The sequence below is a fragment of the Triturus cristatus genome, chromosome 11 (assembly GCF_964204655.1).
Source record: "Triturus cristatus chromosome 11, aTriCri1.1, whole genome shotgun sequence".
Classification (NCBI taxonomy): domain Eukaryota; kingdom Metazoa; phylum Chordata; class Amphibia; order Caudata; family Salamandridae; genus Triturus; species Triturus cristatus.
The window spans coordinates 421,416,068-421,435,986 of record NC_140594.1 but is presented as its reverse complement, the minus strand read 5'-3'; the positions used below and the strand labels follow the sequence as shown (position 1 = coordinate 421,435,986).

Below are 19,919 nucleotides of genomic sequence, written 5' to 3'. Positions count from 1 at the left end.
AACGCAGAAAAGGCCCTGCACACCCTCGATGCCAGAAGAGCGGTGATGCACTACATTGAAAGAACCAAGGAACTCAGGAAGTCGAAGCAGCTGTTTGTGTCCTTTGCTACCAGCTTCATGGGTAGACCAGTGACCAAGGGCACCATCGCTAGGTGGATTGCCCTCACTATTCAATTCTGTCACAAACAGGCTGGACAGGAGCTAACGGAGGGGCCACAAGCTCACTCCACAAGGAAGAAGGGGGCCACAGTTGCCTTTCTGGCAAACACGCCCATCCAAGACATCTGTCTCGCAGCAACTTGGGCATCTGTGCACACGTTCACAAAGCACTACTGCGTGGACATTCAAATGAATAAGGAAGCACAGGTCGGACAGAAGGTGCTACAACACATTTTCAACGACCAGCGATCATCTTCCACCCAGCCACCACAAAAATAGGAAAACCGCTACAAAGTCTATGCACAGCATAGTGAATCCAGAAAGATTCACGCTGCAAAACGAAAAGTTTCTTACCTGTCGGTGTAGTTTTGCAGCTTGAAGATCTTTCTGGATTCACTAGCGAACCCACCCACCTCCGCCAGGAAGCTTGAGGAAGTGAAAGTGTGTAGAAAGATAACATTTTGGGAGCAGTCCTTGATACAATATCATGGAAAGCCTTTTCCAGAGTAAATAGGGTCCAAAGACTGATGAATCTGGCTTCTTCCTCTTGCAAAGAAGGACCACTTCAGGTCGAATGTACTAGTCTTTTCTGGTAGTGATATATCCCATTGTATCCCGCTTATACACAATTGTTGTTTTCACATGGAACCACTGTGGGAGGAAGTGGACAAACAGTGGACTCAGACGCAAGGATCTTTCAACAATGTTCTCAGGATCACTCCTGAAATCAAAATCAGCCATTGTAGGCACCTGACTCTGTATATATTATACCAAAATGAGGTATAGTGTGCAGAGTCCAGTGAAATCCCAAAGGTAGGCAGAGGTGAAAGTAGATCGCACCTTACTCTCGATTTGTGGTAGAATGGGCGAGCCGTAAGGCTTTATCAGAGGGTGTGGCCAAAGCGTGCCAATTCGGTTTTGTCTTAATGCTGTTTTAGGGAAAGAACATAAGCCCTGGGTACTTGTTTGATTGGAACCCAGGGCACACTCAAAGTACATCAGCAGTTTGGCAAAAATGTTGGGGCAACCATGCAAAAAGAGGGCACTTTTTACAACGTACGAGACAAATCTCCTGGACTTAACGTTAGCATGGGGCAAGGTCAAAGGCAGCACCAGCAGGTCCCCTCCAGCGGCACTAGCCGGCCGGGTGTAGTGGTGCAATACAACGTGGGTGCCCAATGTTAGTGTATGTCGGTCTTTGTGAAAAGAGGCTGCAAGTTTCGACTGGGAGGCAGTCAGATTTGCATACCAAAGGTGGTGGGCTCTTTGAAGTGCTCTGCCTTGAAATGCAAATTTGCATGTCATCCAGTGGGAGGGGGTGAAAACACCCTCTGCCTGAGCAGCCTTTGTTTCTGACTGCCTGAGCAAAGGCCCTCACCCTTGGGTCCCGAAACTGGTCTCTGGTGGCAGTCTGGCTAAGAACAGTCAGCTAGCACACTAGTAGTTTGTAGGTTTTTAGGAGGCACCTCTAAGGTGCCCTCTGGGGACATGTATTAATAAATCCAACACTGAATCAGTATGGGCTTATTAATACAAGATGTTTGATAGCAACCATCTGTGATTTCAGCGAAACCATCATGTAGCTGGGGAACTAGTTTTCACCAGTGTCCAGCACATGTTCTTAAATGGCTTCCCTGATCACTTGTACTGGCAGCAATTGAACTGACCAGCACTAGGTCATATCTGCTCATGCAGTTATGCCCACACATGTATCATAGTGCACCCTACCTTAGGGTTGTAAGACCTGCTGTAGGGGTGACTTACCTATACTCTGCAGTGTCTGCAGGCATGGCACACAGGGATGTGTGCCATGTCCTGTTTTCACTTTCGACTGCACTGAGACTCAGCCTGCAGAGGCAGTCTGTGGTTGCTTGGTGAGGGGTCCCTGTCTGGTATTGGGATCGCTACCAGTATGGAAGGCAGCCAAAATGAATGAGGAGAGGAGTGATAAGGTTCCAGACGTTTATTTACTCTACGCATGTATCACAATGTTCACACAACAGGCTTCCTGGTTGGGTTGATCCCGTCTTCACCAGGACTCTTCTTGGGCGTGGGGGTTCGCTCTTGGTTCCACCCTCTTCCCAGGAGTCGGTATCGGTTGTGGAATACTCCGGATATGCGAAAAGTCAGTGGTTAGGAAGTATATACTTCCTGACTCGGGAACAGGAGTGAGGGAAGTAGTCAGCGCTAATCCAACACCAAGTGGACCCCGTCGTGACCTCCCTCTATACCGCAGCCCTCCCTCTACCGTGCTCTGTGAACCCCTGGACTTTCACCCGTACCTTGGCAAGCCACCCCCCTCCTAGAGGTGAGATGCGGTCCGGTTGGCCTCCCGGCTTGATGTCCTAGTCTGCGGTAACGCCTCTCGACTTAGCGTCTTCCTCTACGGCAGCTCCTCTGGTCTCGTCAGGTATCCCGCTTCCGTATTCGCTTACTGTCCACGCCACGAACTGCCCTCTGGGGACTCCCGCTTCCGTCTTCGGCCAGAGGCCCGGCCCTCTTCTGTCGCCCGCCTGCTCTAGGGGGCGATATGACGTCTGTAAATGTCCTGTCAGTGTCAAAGGGTAACAAGGTCCGCAGCTCGTCATCGGATTTGTGACAGTCCCTTACAGTGTCCCAATGTGCAGCAGCCCTTAGGGACCCTCTTTAGTACCTCAGTCCCTAGGTACCACCAGGGTTGCCATTTTCATGGGTCTTAGAGGGTGCTAAAGGTACTGCCAGTTGGGGTGCAGTTGCAGAGTTTTGCCAAAGATGTGGCACTATGGACCTGGTTAGCAGGAGCTCAGTGCGCTTCCAGTCAAAATCACATCAAATACCAGGCAAAAAGTGGGGGTGACCATGTCATAAGGGGTCACTTTCCTACACAGATGTCTTTATGTCCTTTGAAATTCAGCGTACACCTCTAAACGTCGTACTAGGTCAGCCTACTTGAACCCATTAACTGTTCCGAGAAACAGAAGGAAGTGACTACCCCCCACCCGCTCTCAAATTTACAACCAGTTGTGCAGGGTTTAGGCAACACTTCAAATCTTGGCTGTTTAGACAAGCTTATGGGTAAGGGTTTATTGCTAGTAGTTGTCTTTTTTACCTTAGTGCCAAGGGACCTTTTTGGTGTATGTACAGTCAATAAGTACCTTATAACATAACAGATAACCCACCCAAAGTAATCAGATAGGTAAATGTCAGATTTTGGTTAGTTAAAAAAAAAATATTTCTAAGCAATTATCCAGCCCCAGATCAAACACTGGGTACAACCCAAAGGTCAGTTTTTTTGTGTAAACACCCATTAATGAGTCCTTCGGGGCTGTCTAAAATGTAGGGGTTGGGTCTAGACAGCCAGTGGTTGAAGTCCACTTTTTATTTAATTTTTATTCCGAATGTTAAACCCTCATTAGTTCTTAAGGCTTCGCAGATGCGTGCTGGATATTTGTCCTTGGATGTATTTTCAGTCGCAACTAAAAAGGGCAGTATCTTTAGAGCTAGAAGGACCATGGCGATACCAGTCGCTCTGCATCTTAGAATTCTTCATTGACCGTTTTAAATGTTAGAATAATTCCCTCCTACATGCCTGGATGTTGTAAAACGTGAGGGAACAGAATAGGTGTTGGTGTTGCATTTTACGTGTGTGTCGGACTGATTGATGGGTATTAACATCAGCAGAACTAAAATATACATTGCCCATTCCAACTCCAGGAGTATTGTGTCCTTTGCCTTAGGGGGACTTCCTTTTGTTTTGCTCTCGAGTGAAATATAGGAACCCTGATGGGGTTTTTAATCGATCTTCACATCACTCAACTTCATGGGACTTTTCAAATAATTTTTCGGCATTTTCAACTGTATTTGTCACAATACATTACTAATTGAGTAGTGCTTTTCCCTATCGAAAGGCTGCTTCAAACCCTCGCCAATTGTGTGGTTTGGTTTCCAGGATTTTAATCGAATGTGAATTCTGAATAAAAAGTATGTTCCTGCTTTAGAAACAGAGGAGACGGTTGTATTAGTGCACACCTGTAAAGGCCTCAAAAGGGGATGTATCTGATAGTCTACTAGCTGCAGATTCCTTAACGTAGAATTATCCACAGGCGTGAGACTGGACCTGGAAAACTTTCTTGCCCAGCATCTCTGCGCTCCGGGCCCTCCGACTCAGCCCCGACGTCGTCCGCGGGCATGACGTCAGCGAGGTCACATAAGCGCCACCCCGGCGCGCTGACATCAGTTCTTCTTTTCTGCGTGCAACGCAGATCCGATCGTGTTCCTGGCATGTTTTCAGGCCTCTTTTTTACGCTTTGCGTTTTTCTTGTGAACAGTGTGCGAATGCCTTCGGGCTTCAAGACTTGCTCGTCTTACGCGCGCCAGATGTCTGCGAAGGACCCTCACCCCATCGTATGTGGTGTTTGGGGGGGGGGGGGGGGGTAGAGTACCACGACTCCACAGACTGCGAGGCAGATGAACCCGAAGTCCCGGCCGGAGTGCCGGATGTAACTCCTCTCGGCCCGCATGTCCAGGTCGGCGTCGTGACCGTGTCTGTCCCCCGCGGAAGGCTTCAAAAACCGCTGCTTCCGTCTCCGACATCGTCCCTCTCCAAGGCCACTAGGGTGTCGCTCACCTGTTGGTAAGTGTCGCAGTTTGTCCCCGATCCCCGGCCTGTGGGGGGAGCGGGTTCTCCGCGGGTTGTGCAGCCCCGCGTGTCGCCATCCTACCCGCCGTTCCCCCGTGCGGGGGTGACCAGAGCCCAGATGGAGGCCTATGCGGCGGCTCTTTGGCTCCTCCTTCTCTTCTTCCTGGGACGTCTGCGGCTCCCTTGTCGTGTGCGGGGACTTCTGCAGCGTCGCCGGCAGCTCTGGCACCGGCAGGTTCGGCTCCAGGTTCTGAAGATGTGGTGCCGTCGGGGTGTGGCTCTCCGGGGTTCCTTCCTTCGGACCACGGCACCTCTGCCTCGCTGCAAACCCCCTCGGGGGTCCCTGTGGTGTTGCTGAGGCTCGTCCTAGAGTCCCCCTCTGCCCTGTGGGCAGGCGCGGCCTTGTCCGAGGCAGAGCTGACACCGCTCATGCGCCGGCAGCTGCTGGCACTGGCGGCGCCGCAGGGGGCGGCTAGAGGCCGGGGTGTGTCCCTGGGGCCCCCCCTCTTTTCTCCACTCAGGCGGGTGCCTCGTCGGATGTTGTCCACGCCTTTTCGGCGCTGTTCCTTGGCCACCCCAGCTCCGAACCCACCCCGTTCTCCTGCGGCGCGCGTCGTGCCAGAGGTCGTTTCGGCGTCCCCTTCGGCGCCGGTCGACGTTGAACTCACGTCGGTGGCGAACTTTACGGCGCCATGCCGGCATCAGGTCATTAATTCGTCTTCGGACGCCCCCCTCTTCTCCAGAGATTCGGCAACTGTTTGTTTCATCTTCTCCGGAGACGGGACTCCGTGTCGTGGCTTTTTCCCCGGCATCTTCCAAGGATAGCTCTTTGCCGTCCCTGCGCCCGCAGTATTCACCGGAGGCACCTCAGGTTCCCCACTCGTCGGTCACCCTCCCCCATTCCAAGCTTGGCCTTTCCTTCCTCCGGTTGGGCTGGGAGACGGCCGGCTTAGCTTACAGCCGTCTGCCACGGAGGAGTTGCTTTCCCCACTGCGTTGCCCTACGGAGGCGAGTGCTGCCTCCGCCCGGGCTGTCTCCACGGCTGCGGGAATCTTGCGCATGGGTGATCCGGGGCTCTGGTGGACGGGAGCTGCTTCTTCCCTTTGAGGCTTCGCTCCATAATTCTCTCTTGGGGGCCTGGGGCAATCCAGCCACGGGGGACCCGGTGCCCCAGCCGCTGCTGCACCGCCACTGTCATGCTCTACATGATCCTGTCTGCCTTTCCTTCCACCCTTCTACCAGGGGCCCTCTTTTGCAGGCAGCCTTTCCCACCTTGCCGTCTGTGTTCTCCCCCGTCTCGGGAGGCCCGGTGGTTGGATTCTTGGGGGCGCAACATCTTTGCCTCCTCCAATGCTGCCTTGCAGGCACTGAACACGTTTTGTGTATTGGTCCGAGCAACTTCTTGCTTATGGGATTCGGCGGAGTCCCTTCTGTCTTCAGCGCAGGCACCCTCCTGAGAGCTAGATCTGCGGCACCATGTGTTGGATGGCAGGGAGCTGGCAGCTTGGCTCTGGACATTTCGGAGGTGCTTGGTCGCACCATGGCTTCTTCTGTGGCCCCCTGTCGCCATGTTTGGCTGAGGGACAGTGTTTTCCCTGAGAACATTAGGGTGCGGCTGATTTACCTTCCCTTCGATGGCGCGCTTTTGTTTCACGCCCCTGCGGATTCCACCATTCAGAGGTTCCTTGCCGGGCTTCGTTGTCCTCCTCCTCCTCCCCCCTCCTCCTCAGTGACCTGGATGTCAGTCTGTGTTCTGGGAAGTGTTCTCCCGTTGTTTCCTGGGGACTAGTAACGAGTAGCCCCGGTTGTGTGTTCTGTGTGGTTGGTATACCTTTAGGGTCCTTTCGTGTGCCCTTTGGTGCTGTCGGCTGCTGATCCGGCCCTATTTTGACTTGTGATTTTGGCTGTTGGTAAGCCCGGTAGACCCTGAGATTAGGCCGTCTGTGTCTTCTTTATTTGGTGATTGGTAAGCCGTCTGCGGGTTTCTCTGCAGGTCTTCTGTTTTTCCTCTGCTGCGGTAATTTTTTCCTAAGAGTTGTTGCCATGTTTCTTGGGACGTAACCTACCCTATGTGGGGTACTTGTAGCTATTACATAGCTCTGTCTTGTGCTGCGGTGGTGTGGTCGCCCCTTTCGGGCTCCTTGCTCTCCATGGCATCACGGTATGTCGCAGGTGCAATCTTCTTGCCGACTGTCTTGAAGCAGCTTGCGCTCAGTCTGTCCTTCTCCTTGTCGCTCCGTCGCTAGGCCGGTCTGGCCTGTCAGCGGCATCGTGTTGTGGCAGTTCCGCACTTCTGTCCTGTGTTTCGGCTTGGTCCTCTGTATGGTGCTCCAGAGGGTTTGGCTTTCCTTGGCTTCTGTGTTCTGGTGGCCGACTTGGGTCCGTCCTCTGTCTTTCTTTTCTGCCCCTTCTTTCGTGGGTCAGTGTTTCTGGCCTGTCCCCTCCTTTGGGGTGTGCTGGCCCGCTGTGGCCTCTGCCTTCGGCTGGCGTCTGACTTGTCCGGGGTGTGCTGTTCCGTGGTGTTGCCTGCTGCTGGCGGCGAATGCCCGTGCAGGCCTGCTTGTTCTACTCCACCGTTGTGCTCTTGTGTTCCCTTGTGCCCCTGCCTCGGGCTTTGCGCAACGGTGCCTTTCTTCTTCCGCCTGTGCTGTTGGCGGTGGAGCCATTGCGGCCTTGTCCGCTGCTTGCGGCCGAGGTGTGTTCAGCTCTTTTCTATCTCTGTGTATGTGCTTCTTACTGTGGGCCCTGCCTTTGGTCCTACCTCTTCTCACTGGGTTCGAGGTGGTACTGGTGTTTCTTGAGGCTTTTAGGGTGCTGTCTGCCCCTGCTGGATGTTGGGCATTTCTCTCCCTTGGTTGGGATTAGGATTTCCTGTCCGTTTTCCTTCTTGTCTATGTGCCATGTCCCCTCCTGGGGCCCTTGGTCTCTCCTGGTGGGGAGGTTCTCTCGCAGGCCCTCCTCCCCTCTGGGTATGGCTAGGGTATCTGTTCTACGTTAAAGAATCTGCAGCTGGTAGTCTCTATCAGATGTACAAGTTACTTACCTTCGGTAACGATGTATCTGGTAGACGATTCTAGCCGCAGATTCCTTCACGGCCTGCCCTTCCTCCCAGTTCTGTGAGGAACCTCGGTTTGGTTTTCTGCGCTCGCCTCCCTCTGTGTGGCATGTCTTCTGTGTGTATCCTTTTTGTTTTCTTCGGTCGGGCTTCCCCCCCAGCTGGTTTCTCTCCAGTGTGGGGGTCTGCTTTTGCTCTTTTTCTTTGTTGTTCTACTTTCTGGTCCCCCTGCGGTCTTCTACGTCGGGGGTTCTTTTGCCTGTCCTTTGACCTCCTGCTCTTTTCAGGGGCTCTGGCCCTTCTTGGCTATTTAGTCAGGGGGGGGGGGGGCGGTGGATTGCTGTTACTCCTCTGTTCTGGGCTTGTGGCCCTTTGCTGTGTAGTCTGTGGTTGCAGTCTTTCTCTTACGGCGCATTCCCATGCTTATACCTCCAGGCCTGCTGTCGCCTTGGCTTCCACGGTGGTTCCATGGAGTGGTACTTTGCGCATCCCTGCTGTCGCTTACTGCTGTAGCCTTCTGGTGCTACCTAGTGCTATCGCCTTGGCTTGCAAAGTTGCTCCTTGGAGGTGCTCTTCTCTTTCCCTGCTTGGCTTTCCTGTGGTAGCCTCCTGGCGCCTCGGTGAAAACTGGTGCTGTTCCTCACCTTGTGTCTGTCTTTTTGCTTCTCTGTCTTTTCGCACACTGTTCCCATGTTCTCCTCAGTTTTGTTGTGATGGCTCTGCGTTGTGGCGTGGAAAAGTTCTCCGAAGGAAACTGACGGCAGCGCGCCGGGGTGGAGCTTATGTGACCTCGCTGACGTCACGCTCGCGGAGGACGTCTGGCCAGAGTCGCGAGGTACCTCCCCCCGGCGCGCAGAGATGCTGGGCAAGAAAGATTTCTGGGTCTAGTCTCACGCCTGGGGATAATTGTACGTTAAGGAATCTGTGGCTAGAATTGTCTCTACCATCGTTAACGAAGGTAAGTAACTTGTACATTAATGCCATCACCAGCGGGCATATGTAGCTCCGACTGTACCCTTTATCCCAGATGACCACCCAATGAGGGAGATCAAGGGAACGGAAGAGCAGAGAGGGCAAGGAATGGAGGCATAAAACTTTCTGTTGCTGCCACTCATTTTCAACGCCCTTCATCTCCTATCTGTTTGCGATTGAGGGTATCCTCTATCTCGATGCTGAAGCATTTTGTTTCGAGGAAATACTTGTTCAATGATGGGCAGCCAATTGAATACACCAAAGAAATTAAAAGCATTTTTGACTGTGAGAAACCGGTTTCATAGGTCATGTTTTGGGATAGCGGTCTTTAAAGGATTCTGGTCTGACTCGTTGTAAAGATGCCATCTTTTTATGTAGAGTAAATTCTATATACCAGTATCCCATCTACATCTAGTCAAACTTTTTTTTTTTTTTTTTTGAGCAGCTACCTTAGCATTTCAATTGCAATGAGAACTCTAATTAATCCATTACAGTATAACGTGGAGCACAGCCCTCAATTTTAAACTGCCTTCAACTTTTATGTGATGGTTTGCAGAACATGGTATGGACTTCTGGTTTTCTTTATTGTATGTATGTGTTTTTTGTAAAGCGCACTGCTGCCGAGGCGTCGTGGCGCTGTAGACCGCTGGGGAACCCGTCCTGGCTATCCCTGTGAGATGGTCCCTCATGGGTATCTCCAAGGTGAAACCAGGCATCCCCGGCGAATGTGGGGGGCCGTTGTGGAGATGAGGCAAGCTAATGCCCAGAGTTGCTGAGTGTGATCCCTGGTTGGAGTAGGCACCGAGGCGAGAATTATCGAGTCCGCTGGCCCTGGTCCAAGACCCTGCCGCGTCGGGAATTGAACCCTGGTCCCGGGCCGTCCTCTGCTTCCGGGTCTGCTGCCTCTAACCAGTGAGCCACACTACTCCACTTGATAATCATTTGACGTATTCTATTTACTCATCTGCTATTTAGGTCTCTTTTATCTCTGTACAAGTAAAGTACTGATTAGTCATTCAAGCTATTTATTGTGGGGAGTATTATACCCCTTTAGTCTGTCAATCTCTCAGCTCTACCCGGGGTAGCTGTGGCACATAGCAGCAGGGCTTACACAGAGGAACAAGTGCTAAAGCATTTAAACAGCACCAAAACGTTTGGAGAAATCAACATGAGACAAGACATCTAACACTAATTTATAAAAATAGATAGTGTTTGTATAAGAATATAAACACTAGAATTAAATAGATCTGCAGGAGAGTTCCAGAGATATAGATTTTATAAGTAGTAAAGTATTTTTGCTCAACTGAGAAGTGGCCATTGCAAATTCAGCGAATTTGACACTTACCCAAGTTTTCTTTGGAAAAGTTTCTAAGTCTCAGTGCAGTCAGGGAATAGTATTTGGGGCGAACAACTCTGCCTGGGAGCTATTCAGGGGGACTAGCAAAAACCTTGGAAACAGTTACCTCCACAAAAGAATCGGTCCTCCAGCAGTTCCAGGCACTTTATCGGTGTTGAAATGGATCCTGATGCGCAAGGGATGAAAGATGCTGAGGATGCTCTATGAATGCTGTGGATGCGATGTGGTTGAAGGGGGTCTTCTGGCGAGATTCCTTTGAAGATGGTGAGGGGGTCCTGGCTACAGGGTCCCATGAGGTCCTTTCCAGTCTGGCCAAAGCCCAGTTACCACTGGACTAAAAGTCGTGGTCACGGGCTAAACCTTCCTGGGTCTATAACTCTTCTGAGGGTCCCAGCTGCTGTCAGACAGCACTCTGGGCTCCTCGAAAGTGGGTGCAACTCTGCATCGGGTAATGCATGGCAGCGGTGGTTGCGGCTTGAAGACTTGAGGCTACCAACTTGCCCCAGCAGGCTTGTTCAACTGTTGTCTTCCCTATGTTGCAAATACGCCAGTCAGCTGGCCCTTGGAGTCTCCTGTCTTGACTGGGCTCTGCAGATATCTTCTCCTTGAGGAGATAACGCCAGGCACCATCCCTCTTTGCTAGCCACTATGTGCGGCAGTTGCTGCCTTCAGTGCAGCCTCTTTGCTGTCCCCTCAGCGCAGCAGTTCAGTGCTTCTGCCAGGCCGGTTGAAATCTGAATACTGGGTGCCTCCGGTGCCCTATTAATCTTCAAAAAAGGCCCTCCGGGCTGTGGTTGGTAGCCAATGGGCGACCAGGTTCCCTCCCTCCTGATCACTTTCTGGGAAGTGACATTTGGCTATCCCAGGATGCACCATTCTGCCCTCTCCCAAAATGGCGAGACCCCTTCTCGACACTCCGAGCTCTTAGCCCACCCACAGAGGTGTGACTACCAAGGGGCTACACGCCCCTGGATAACCCGTTTGACAATTGGCTTCTCCTTGCCTACCCCAGTGCCAGTCGGACTACGTAAACAATAGAGCACACCTATTCTAAGTGTCACTAATTTGCTCTTCAAAGGAGACTTCTCCTTTGAAGCCTGTCTTTCGGGATAACACCCCTGTGGCTTCCTGCAGGAGGGAGGTAACCCATCCCTTGCATGCAGGCCTCCATTGTGTCCTTATCTGGGAATCGTTCGCCTATCTTCCCCAGCAGAGCAGAAAGCTGTCTGCAGACAAGCCCTGTGTACATCCTTAAACAGGTACTGGAAACCTTGGGCAACTAAAGTGGCAACTTGTAAAGTTGGACTTTTCCCACCAGTGACATTAAATTCGATTTAATCATTAAATCAGATTTAATGCTCTTATTCCGTTTATCACAGTGCCAACCTTACTTGTCCCATTCAGAGGTTAGTAGGGCTGGGGTGCTAGCCTCTAATTTTGCTTGCCAATGAAGCAAGTCAGACTGTATTAAACATACACCATTTTAAGGGTCAGAGCACATGGTAGCCGGGCTCAGGGCATTTCTAAGCCTTTACACCAGTACGTAGTAGTCAAAGTGGGGGCAAAAACTGGGGAAGGGGGGATAAACCTGCAAACGCCTGGTTTACTTGCATGCATCTGTTGTGTTCAACTGCATTCTAAGTTTCTAATCCTCCGCCTCTTAGGCCAACAAAGCATTGACTACTTATCTTTGCTATCTTGACGGTCCAGAGCTAAACAGGAGTAACTGCTTAATGTTGGGACCAAGCAACATGAGTGGTTGAAGGTAGTTACCATCCCAGCTATTGCCCCGTAACCTCTGACTGCCTAGGGCACCAAGCAAATACCACTCAGCCTGCATTCTGAAGAAGCCTTTAACCAATTTATATTGTTTGTGCTTATTTTGAGCTTTCTTTGTTGGGTGGATGTTTGTATTTTGGCTTTCTCTCCCACTGCCCTCTCCTATGTTGTAATATTGTACATGCTTTTCTCAATCTGAACTTGTTGCAAAATTTGAGTAGGAGGGAATAACTAATGTTGATGCACAATCCGTGGCTTACTTCTTTGATTTGTTTTTGCTCAGGTTCAATTCCCATGAAAGTGCTGCACACGCCATTGTATCAGTCAATGGCACCACCATAGAAGGCCATGTTGTGAAATGTTATTGGGGCAAAGAAACACCAGATATGCTAAATCCAGTTCAACAGGTAAATTGCATTACAAATTCAGCCCATATAGCTGCATTAATATTTGAGCATGGTTGCTTATCTGCACTTGAGGTTCTAAAAAATTTTTTTATGCTGCAATGCAATTCATAAATGGTGACTGCAAGGGTCACTCACTCGCTTCTGCATACTGTAGTTGTTGATGAAAGAACCTTTTGAGAAAATGTATGAAGAATATACCCACTGCACAAAAAAAAACTGACTCCTGGGACCCACACTTTTATGCATTGCTAAATGCCTTGTGTGGTTGTATGAGATGTATTTCTGCTTAAATTGTACCATCACAATAATTGAGTAATAAAAGACCAAGTGAAGGGCCAGTGGGTGCTTGTCTGATTTACATAGCAATAGCATGATAGTAGTTTGCTATTATATATAAATTTTACTACATTGTGGATATTGGTCATTCAGCAATATAAAGCAGACTACAAGAATAACGTAATATGGTTTGTATAGCGCGCATGCGCAGGTGGGACATCTCGGTGTTGAAGAAAGTTACTTGCCTTCTTGAACCGTCTTTCTGGTGGATATCTATTTTCCTCCAGATTTCCCACCTGTTGAATTTCCTCTTATGCAAGTCTGAATCAAGAAAATTCATGTCTGCCGTGTTGTCAGGAAGCACTGGCTCATTGTCGGCACCAGAATTAACACCATGTTGTCATCACTGATGCCAGAGAACGCCCACTCTGACGCACACCTTTCTAGTCTCTGCCCATTTTTCTGTGTCCTTGGAGACAGAGACTGGTAAATGACAATATGTTTGAGGCAGTATAAAAGCTTAAATTGGTACCTTTTTGATTTGGCCTTTGACCAAACGTCTAAACGGGGAGCTGGGTGGGTTCACTGTGGAATTTTTAGGTAGACTAGCCTCCAGAGTCTTTCTTACTTTTGATAACCAACTAGTCCTCCTGATGGATATATTTACCTGCAGATGCCCTACTGGTTGAATAGATTCCACAGCAAAGATCCCCCTCGGGGGATGGGTTTGAAGGAGCAGTAAGATGAGAATCTTGAAGTGCGTGCGCGCAAAATGGCCATTCCTCCTAACTTCTGAAGCCAAACAGTAATGATGTGTTGAAAATATGGAAATATGCCCATGTTGCTGCACCAAAAATCTCAGACATGGAAACGCCCATCAGTTGCTGATGGTGAAGACTTTGAACTGGTGGAAGGAGCACAGAGTCCCTCTGGCGGCTCCTTAATTAAAAAAATATATATATCTTTTTAAGTTCAATAGTCCAATTACATACATGTTTCATATAGTACCTCAAATTCGTCACAAATCTCATTACATTTGTCTTGGAGGAAGGTGTTACAATCATTGTGTTGCCAAATCTTTCTCTGTTGCGCTGCATTTCCAGCTCCACAGACGGGAAGACACATAGATCTCCACGGTATTCATTCCATTTACCCCATTTCTTTGTACATCGTCGTTACTTAAAAACTTTCATCTCTGCCACCATGCATCTATCTAGTTCCGCCCCCACCCTCTCGCAATCTCTTAACCAGGGTGTAACCCAGCGTGGTCATTTGCTGCTCTATCTCTGTAAGGTCAGTTGGGGCCCAGATATTAAGGAGCCCTAATCGTGGAGTAAGGTGTAGGTCTTTCCCCGGGGCATGCTGGATGTGCGTTGTGGCCCCCTCCCAAATTCGCCTTAATTCGGGGCACTCCCAGATCATGTGATAGAAAGTAGCCGGTTGTAAGCAACCCTTAAGACAAAGCACGTGTGGTCTCGCCCCCATCATTACCAAAGTTGTGCCTGTCATGTAAGATCTATGTAGAATTCGGAGTTGTATCAATCTGAATCTAGAGTTAATTGCTGCTTCTTTGGGGGACATTAGTGCCGACTGCCAGTCTTCGTCATCAATTGGCCCCACATCACCCTGCCATGTTCTCTGATATATATATATATATATATATATATATATATATATATATATATATATATATATATATATATATATATATATATATATTTGGCCAGCACCTGCAAGCTGGCAAAAACACAACGTCCAGCCTCCCTTTTACTCAAAAAAGAGTGTGACACAGCTCCGGGGGAAAAACAGCGGCTTTATTGATTTTCGATTTTCAACGCTGGTAATGCAATGTCCCTGAAATGCTGGGCAGACGCGTTTCAGCCTTTGATGGCCTCATCAGTGCCCGTTTCAGCTGCCTCGCTGTTCCTGGGGGTCCCTTATGTCGATGTAGAAGACTGTGGCCACTCCTACTCACGTGGTCACTTGACCCTCCTTTGCCTCACAGGTGTAAGGCACCTCGCGCTGCCTGCAACACCAATGCATGCTGGGCAACTTATATATATATATATCAGTCGTAAGGAACAGGCTTTTATTGGACAGCAGTATGGGCATAATATATTTCGGCATGAATTGCCTTCCTCAGACGCCACTGCAAACACTGTCCAGCACCCTGCCTCAGCTTTTATGGAGTTCTGCAGTCTTTGTACGATTGAAAAGGACACACCTCCCCAGTCATGTGGTCGCTCACCTGCTGTAGGTAACTACAACACCCCTAAAACCTATGTTTTTTTCAGTGAATTTCTAAGGTTTTTTAAATGCTAACTCCTAACTATATCAGGCCTGAAAATATATATATATATATATATATATATATATATATATATATATATATATATATATATATATATATATATATATATATATATATATATATATATATATATATATATATATATATATATATATATATATATATATATATATATATATATATATATATATATATATATATATATATATATATATATATATATATATATATATATATATATATATATATATATATATATATATACTGAAAAAACCATAGGTTTCAGGCCTGATATAGTTAGGAGTTAGCATTTAAAAAACCTTAGAAATTCACTGAAAAAAACATAGGTTTTAGGGGTGTTGTAGTTAGCTGGACATTTCACTCGAACAAAACCATTGAAATTCCTCCGATATAGTTAGTTGTACTAACTACATCTCGCACGCCCGCAATCCACTGCTGATGTCAAATATTACATCATTCATGACATGGTCCCCAAGTCCCCTTTGTAGTGGTCAGGCTCACATGCTTCACTTGGTGTACAACGTACGGGGACTGGTCTGACATTTGCCAAGGCTGCTTTGGCTTTCCAGTCCAGCCCTGGTAGGAGCAGGAGCCTCATACTATGACTAAAAACCAAAGGTTGAAAAGTTAGTCGCCGAGATACAGCACGAACCTTCCAATTAAAAAACCTCTTTAATAATAATTTTGTAAGAACACATTTGATTGGTTTTTGCCATAACGTGCGCGAAGAGTCACATCCAGATACATGCTAGGATAAACCTTAGGCAAAAGTGCACTACATAGTATTTTATAACATAGCAATAAACATGCTGCGATGAAAGGCAAAGAAATGGAAACAATCTTGCGGAGTGTTGACCAGGTCATTGTGTCGCTACCTTGCTGATCTGTCCCCATCATCTTTTTGTTAACAGAAAGCAAAATAGATATTAGTCGTGGTGCAGTACCTCTGAATCTGTCGATGCGGGCTGTGGTGTAGGTGGGGCCTAGACAATACCTCTATAGTCAGCCCAGCGCTGCCATATGCGTGTATGTTTCTGGGGGCACCCTCGAGCCCTAAACACAGGCTCCTCCAGCCCCATGCAGAAGTCCAATCCTCTCTTCCAGACTCCCAGCAAGGGTGGGGATTCTGCTTCCCAAGAGTGTGCTATGTCCCGTTTAGCCAAGGTCAAATCCAGGAACAATAGGTGATGTTTGCACCCATTACCCCCGACGTCTTCAGAGATGTGCAATAATGTGAGCCGTGGTGTACTATGCAGGGACCACCCAAGCACCTGAACACTCCCTGCCAGAACCTGTCTAAGGTTGGACACGTCCAAACCATGTGCAGGAACGTGGCTTCTTCTGCACCACAGTGTTGGCACGCCGAGGACACCATGAGACCTGCTTTCCACAGCCTCAGACGTGTGTAATGTGTTCAGTGTAGGTATTCTACCTGGATCAACCGCGAGGAGACTGCGGCCCTCCTGGGGGACTCCAGGGCCTCTCTCCAGTTGTCGTCAATTGTACCTATGTCGACTTGCCATGTGTCTCTCAGATTCTCTAGTGTGGGGGTGGTATGTGTGACTAGTGTCTGGAATATTTTGTTTGATTTTATGCTCCTCAGTCTCCCATGAGGAGTTTCTATTCCAATGGGCTAAACTCTGGGAGGGACCTGAGGTTTCTAAGATAAGGCGCAAAGGCATGACAAAATTGTAAGTATATATACAATTGGGTAGTGTGAGAAAGTGCCATCTTTCTTGCATGGTATGCCCCCACTTTTTGCTAAATTGCTGAATGTACTTCGATTGAGTGTACCCTGGGTTCCTGCCAATCAGGTGCCCAGGGCCTATGTTCCTTCCTTAAACCACACAAACTTCCTAATTGGCAAACCCTAGCCACATGTCAGCCCCTAGTAAATGGTACCCAGGGCCTTGTGGCCAGGGAAGGCCTCTAAGGGCTGCAGCACTCATTGTGCCACCCTCAGAGGCCCTGTACCCTTACACACACACTGCCCTTGCAGGCTGAGTGTCTGGGTGCAGGACAAAACAAAGAGTCGACATGGCACACATCACTGTGTACCATGCCCATCACCTACACTGCCAAGGCATTTGTCAGCCACCCCTCTAGCTGGGTGCATTACGCCTATGGTGTGGGCACAGGAGCAGGAGCCCTGTGCCCCTACAGTACCCGGGTCCATTCCTGGGCACTGTGTGCAGTGCTGTCATTTAAGAGTGCATGGTGCTGAGAGCTTCTCAAACACGAGCTCCACAGCACCATATTGGCAACACTGAAGCCTGGGAAGTTTGGTATCAAACTTCTCAGCACATTGAACCCACACTGATGCCAGTGTAGGATTTAATGTACTAAGCACCCCAGAGGGCATCTTAGAGATGCCCCCTTACAGCTAACTTACAATCCACGTCTGCTCTGAGGCTGCCCAGGCTGCCACACAGCAGACACGTTGCTGGACCCCTGGGTGGGAGAGCCCCTGCTCTCCCGGGCCTGCAACAATGCACATCCTGGGTGAGGTGAGAAATCTCCTCCCCCCAGGATGAGCAAAGGGAATCTTCAAAGGCAGGCCGCCATTTGGAGTTTCACCAGGCCACTGCAACCCCCCACTCTGGCGGGAAGCTTGGCCGGAAACCCCATACAAGGACAGGGGATGTGCCAGCCTGCCCACCCCACCCCTCAGGTGGGGGAGGCGAGGTGAAGCACATCTCCGGGCTCTCGCCATCTTGAAGATGGGAGGCCCTACCCTCCCACAGGAGAGAGGCAGGATAGGGGGTGTACCCACCCCAGGACAGGGACCCATTGGTCCCTGGCCTTCACCTACCTGTAACGCCCCTAAATCTAGTATTTAGGGGCCCCCTGAACCTTCCTTCCTTAGATTCCAGATAGAAAACTACAAGAAGAGCAAGAAGAACAAGGACCTGCCCTGCAGCTGCTAAAAAGAGAAGAAGACACCAACTGCTTTGGCCCCAGCCCTACCGGCCTGTCGACTCTCGAACCTGCACCAGCGCGGCATCTCTCGTGGCCAGCAACCTCACCAACCCCGGAGGACCTGGCTACCTTTTAGCTCTAAGCCCCCGGGACTCCCACGAGTAGAGGCTCTACTCAAGAAACCTATTTGCTATCCCTGGCACCAGCCCGGCACCAACACACTCTGCACCAGCCAAGCCTGGCCAGTGCCGGAGTGGACAAAGACCCTGAGGACGACCCCACGGCGACTGTGATCCAGAGTCCGGCACCCAAGGACCCCCCTCGACATCCCGGAAGAAGCCTGCAGCCTCAGAACCAAGTGCCACCCCAGCCGCGATCAACCAGAGGGTAAGATTCCCGACGCCAAAAGGCACCCCTGCACCCGGCGCCCTGCGGCCCCCTGTGCCCAATCCCGGGGTACCCACCTAACCTACAACTACCCAACTTACCTCTCGAAGTGGTGGTGGCACCTGAAACATCCTCGTCCCCGAGCCTGCAGCCTTTTTCCAAACAGGAACATTCCCATTGATTTCCATTGAGCGCCCGAAGGCTCAAAAGCACCCTGCACCCAGCCGCCCGAGTGGCCCTGGCAGTGCCCTCTCTACACTAACCTACTTCCCCACTTGCCCTGAGTAAGTGACCAGGAGCCCAGCTCCCACAGCCGCGTGGCTTGCCAGACAGCAGCCACCAACCAAGGCCCCCCTATCCCTCATAGGATAACATTGGGCCTAACTCACTGTGCACCCGGCCGTTCTGAAACCGCTGAGGGTGAACCAACTGTACCTACCTGACACTGGGGGACCCCTGAGTCCATGCCCGGAATTTCAACTCTGCCAGTCGAGTACTTACCCTTAAACCGCTAACTTCATTTTCCTCATAGGGTAACATTGACTGGCTTTTTCTTCAAAAATCTTCTAAGTGTGAACTTTTCAAAACTGCAAAAATTCACCAAAAATCAGCCAAGTGACAAAAACGAATTTACTCACCTGCTCCCAGGTGAGCTCCCAGTGCTGGATCTTGGTGCCCAGCCCTGACCTTGAAAAGTGTTCACAACTATACTTACTAACTTTTGAAATAGCTAAATATTATTTAAAAATCATTACAGTTATTAAGTCGACTTTCATCACTTGATTCTGAATACTGACCCAAGGCTGGTTCTAGGAGCCAGACCTGGAATTCCAAAAGTAATCTGAAAAGTAATTCATTACAAATAACCTGAATTTACCATTGAGCTCAATGCATTGTTATGTTTAGGAAATAGGATTGTTTATTGCAACCAACTGTGACTGTTTACACAAATTTATTGCTTAAGACAAAAGTATTTATATTCAACCTCTCATTCTGAGAAAGTATATTTTTACCCCCTTTGTGGTTCTAAAAATAAAACAAGCATATATTTTATATATACAAACCATTGGCCTGGAGTTCAGTTATTGAGTGTGTGAAACCATTTGCTGACTGAGTGTGTACAATAAATGCTTTACACTGTCCTCTGGTACTGCCTTACTGCTCGACCAAGCTACCACTTTTGAGAGTAAGGTCATACCTAACTTTGACCTCTATCAGCCTCTGGGGGACTGTGGACTCTGTACACCCTGTACCTATTAGGGAACAGTATATACAGAGCCACTTTCTCACAGGTAGGCAGCATGGAAAATTCTTCTTGTAGTCTGCTATAGAGGGTCGCGAGCACCAGTTCTCGGAAGCCCTCGCCGATGCTAGCATGTTGGCGGGATCTGTGCCGAGCCCGGTGCAAGAACGATTTCTCTCAGTCCAGTGGAGAGCCAGAGCATGTGAGGCAGGCCCTGGCGAGCTGAGGGAGGAGGCAGTGGACGGACAGATGGCAGAGTGTAAACAGGTGACACTGAAAAGCATTAAAAAGACCTAGGATAAAACTGAAGCACTTTCCAGCATGTCTGACAGCGATACCCACGCCGCAGGCCACCCAGGAAGCACCGGAAGCGCCCGAGACCCCCTGCGCAGAGCTCAAGGTCACCATGGAAAAA

General features: G+C 49.4%; 1 protein-coding gene across 2 annotated transcripts in view; it reads left to right on the top strand.

Annotated features, from left to right (window-relative positions):
* TIA1 (TIA1 cytotoxic granule associated RNA binding protein) overlaps window positions 1-19,919 on the top strand; it is a 267,173-nt gene that overhangs the window by 188,568 nt on the left and 58,686 nt on the right. For both annotated transcript variants that reach the window (XM_085636215.1, XM_085636216.1), the window contains exon 11: window positions 12,224-12,347. In XM_085636215.1, coding sequence (XP_085492341.1) covers window positions 12,224-12,347 — 124 coding nt within the window. The remainder of the gene's footprint in view (window positions 1-12,223; window positions 12,348-19,919) is intronic.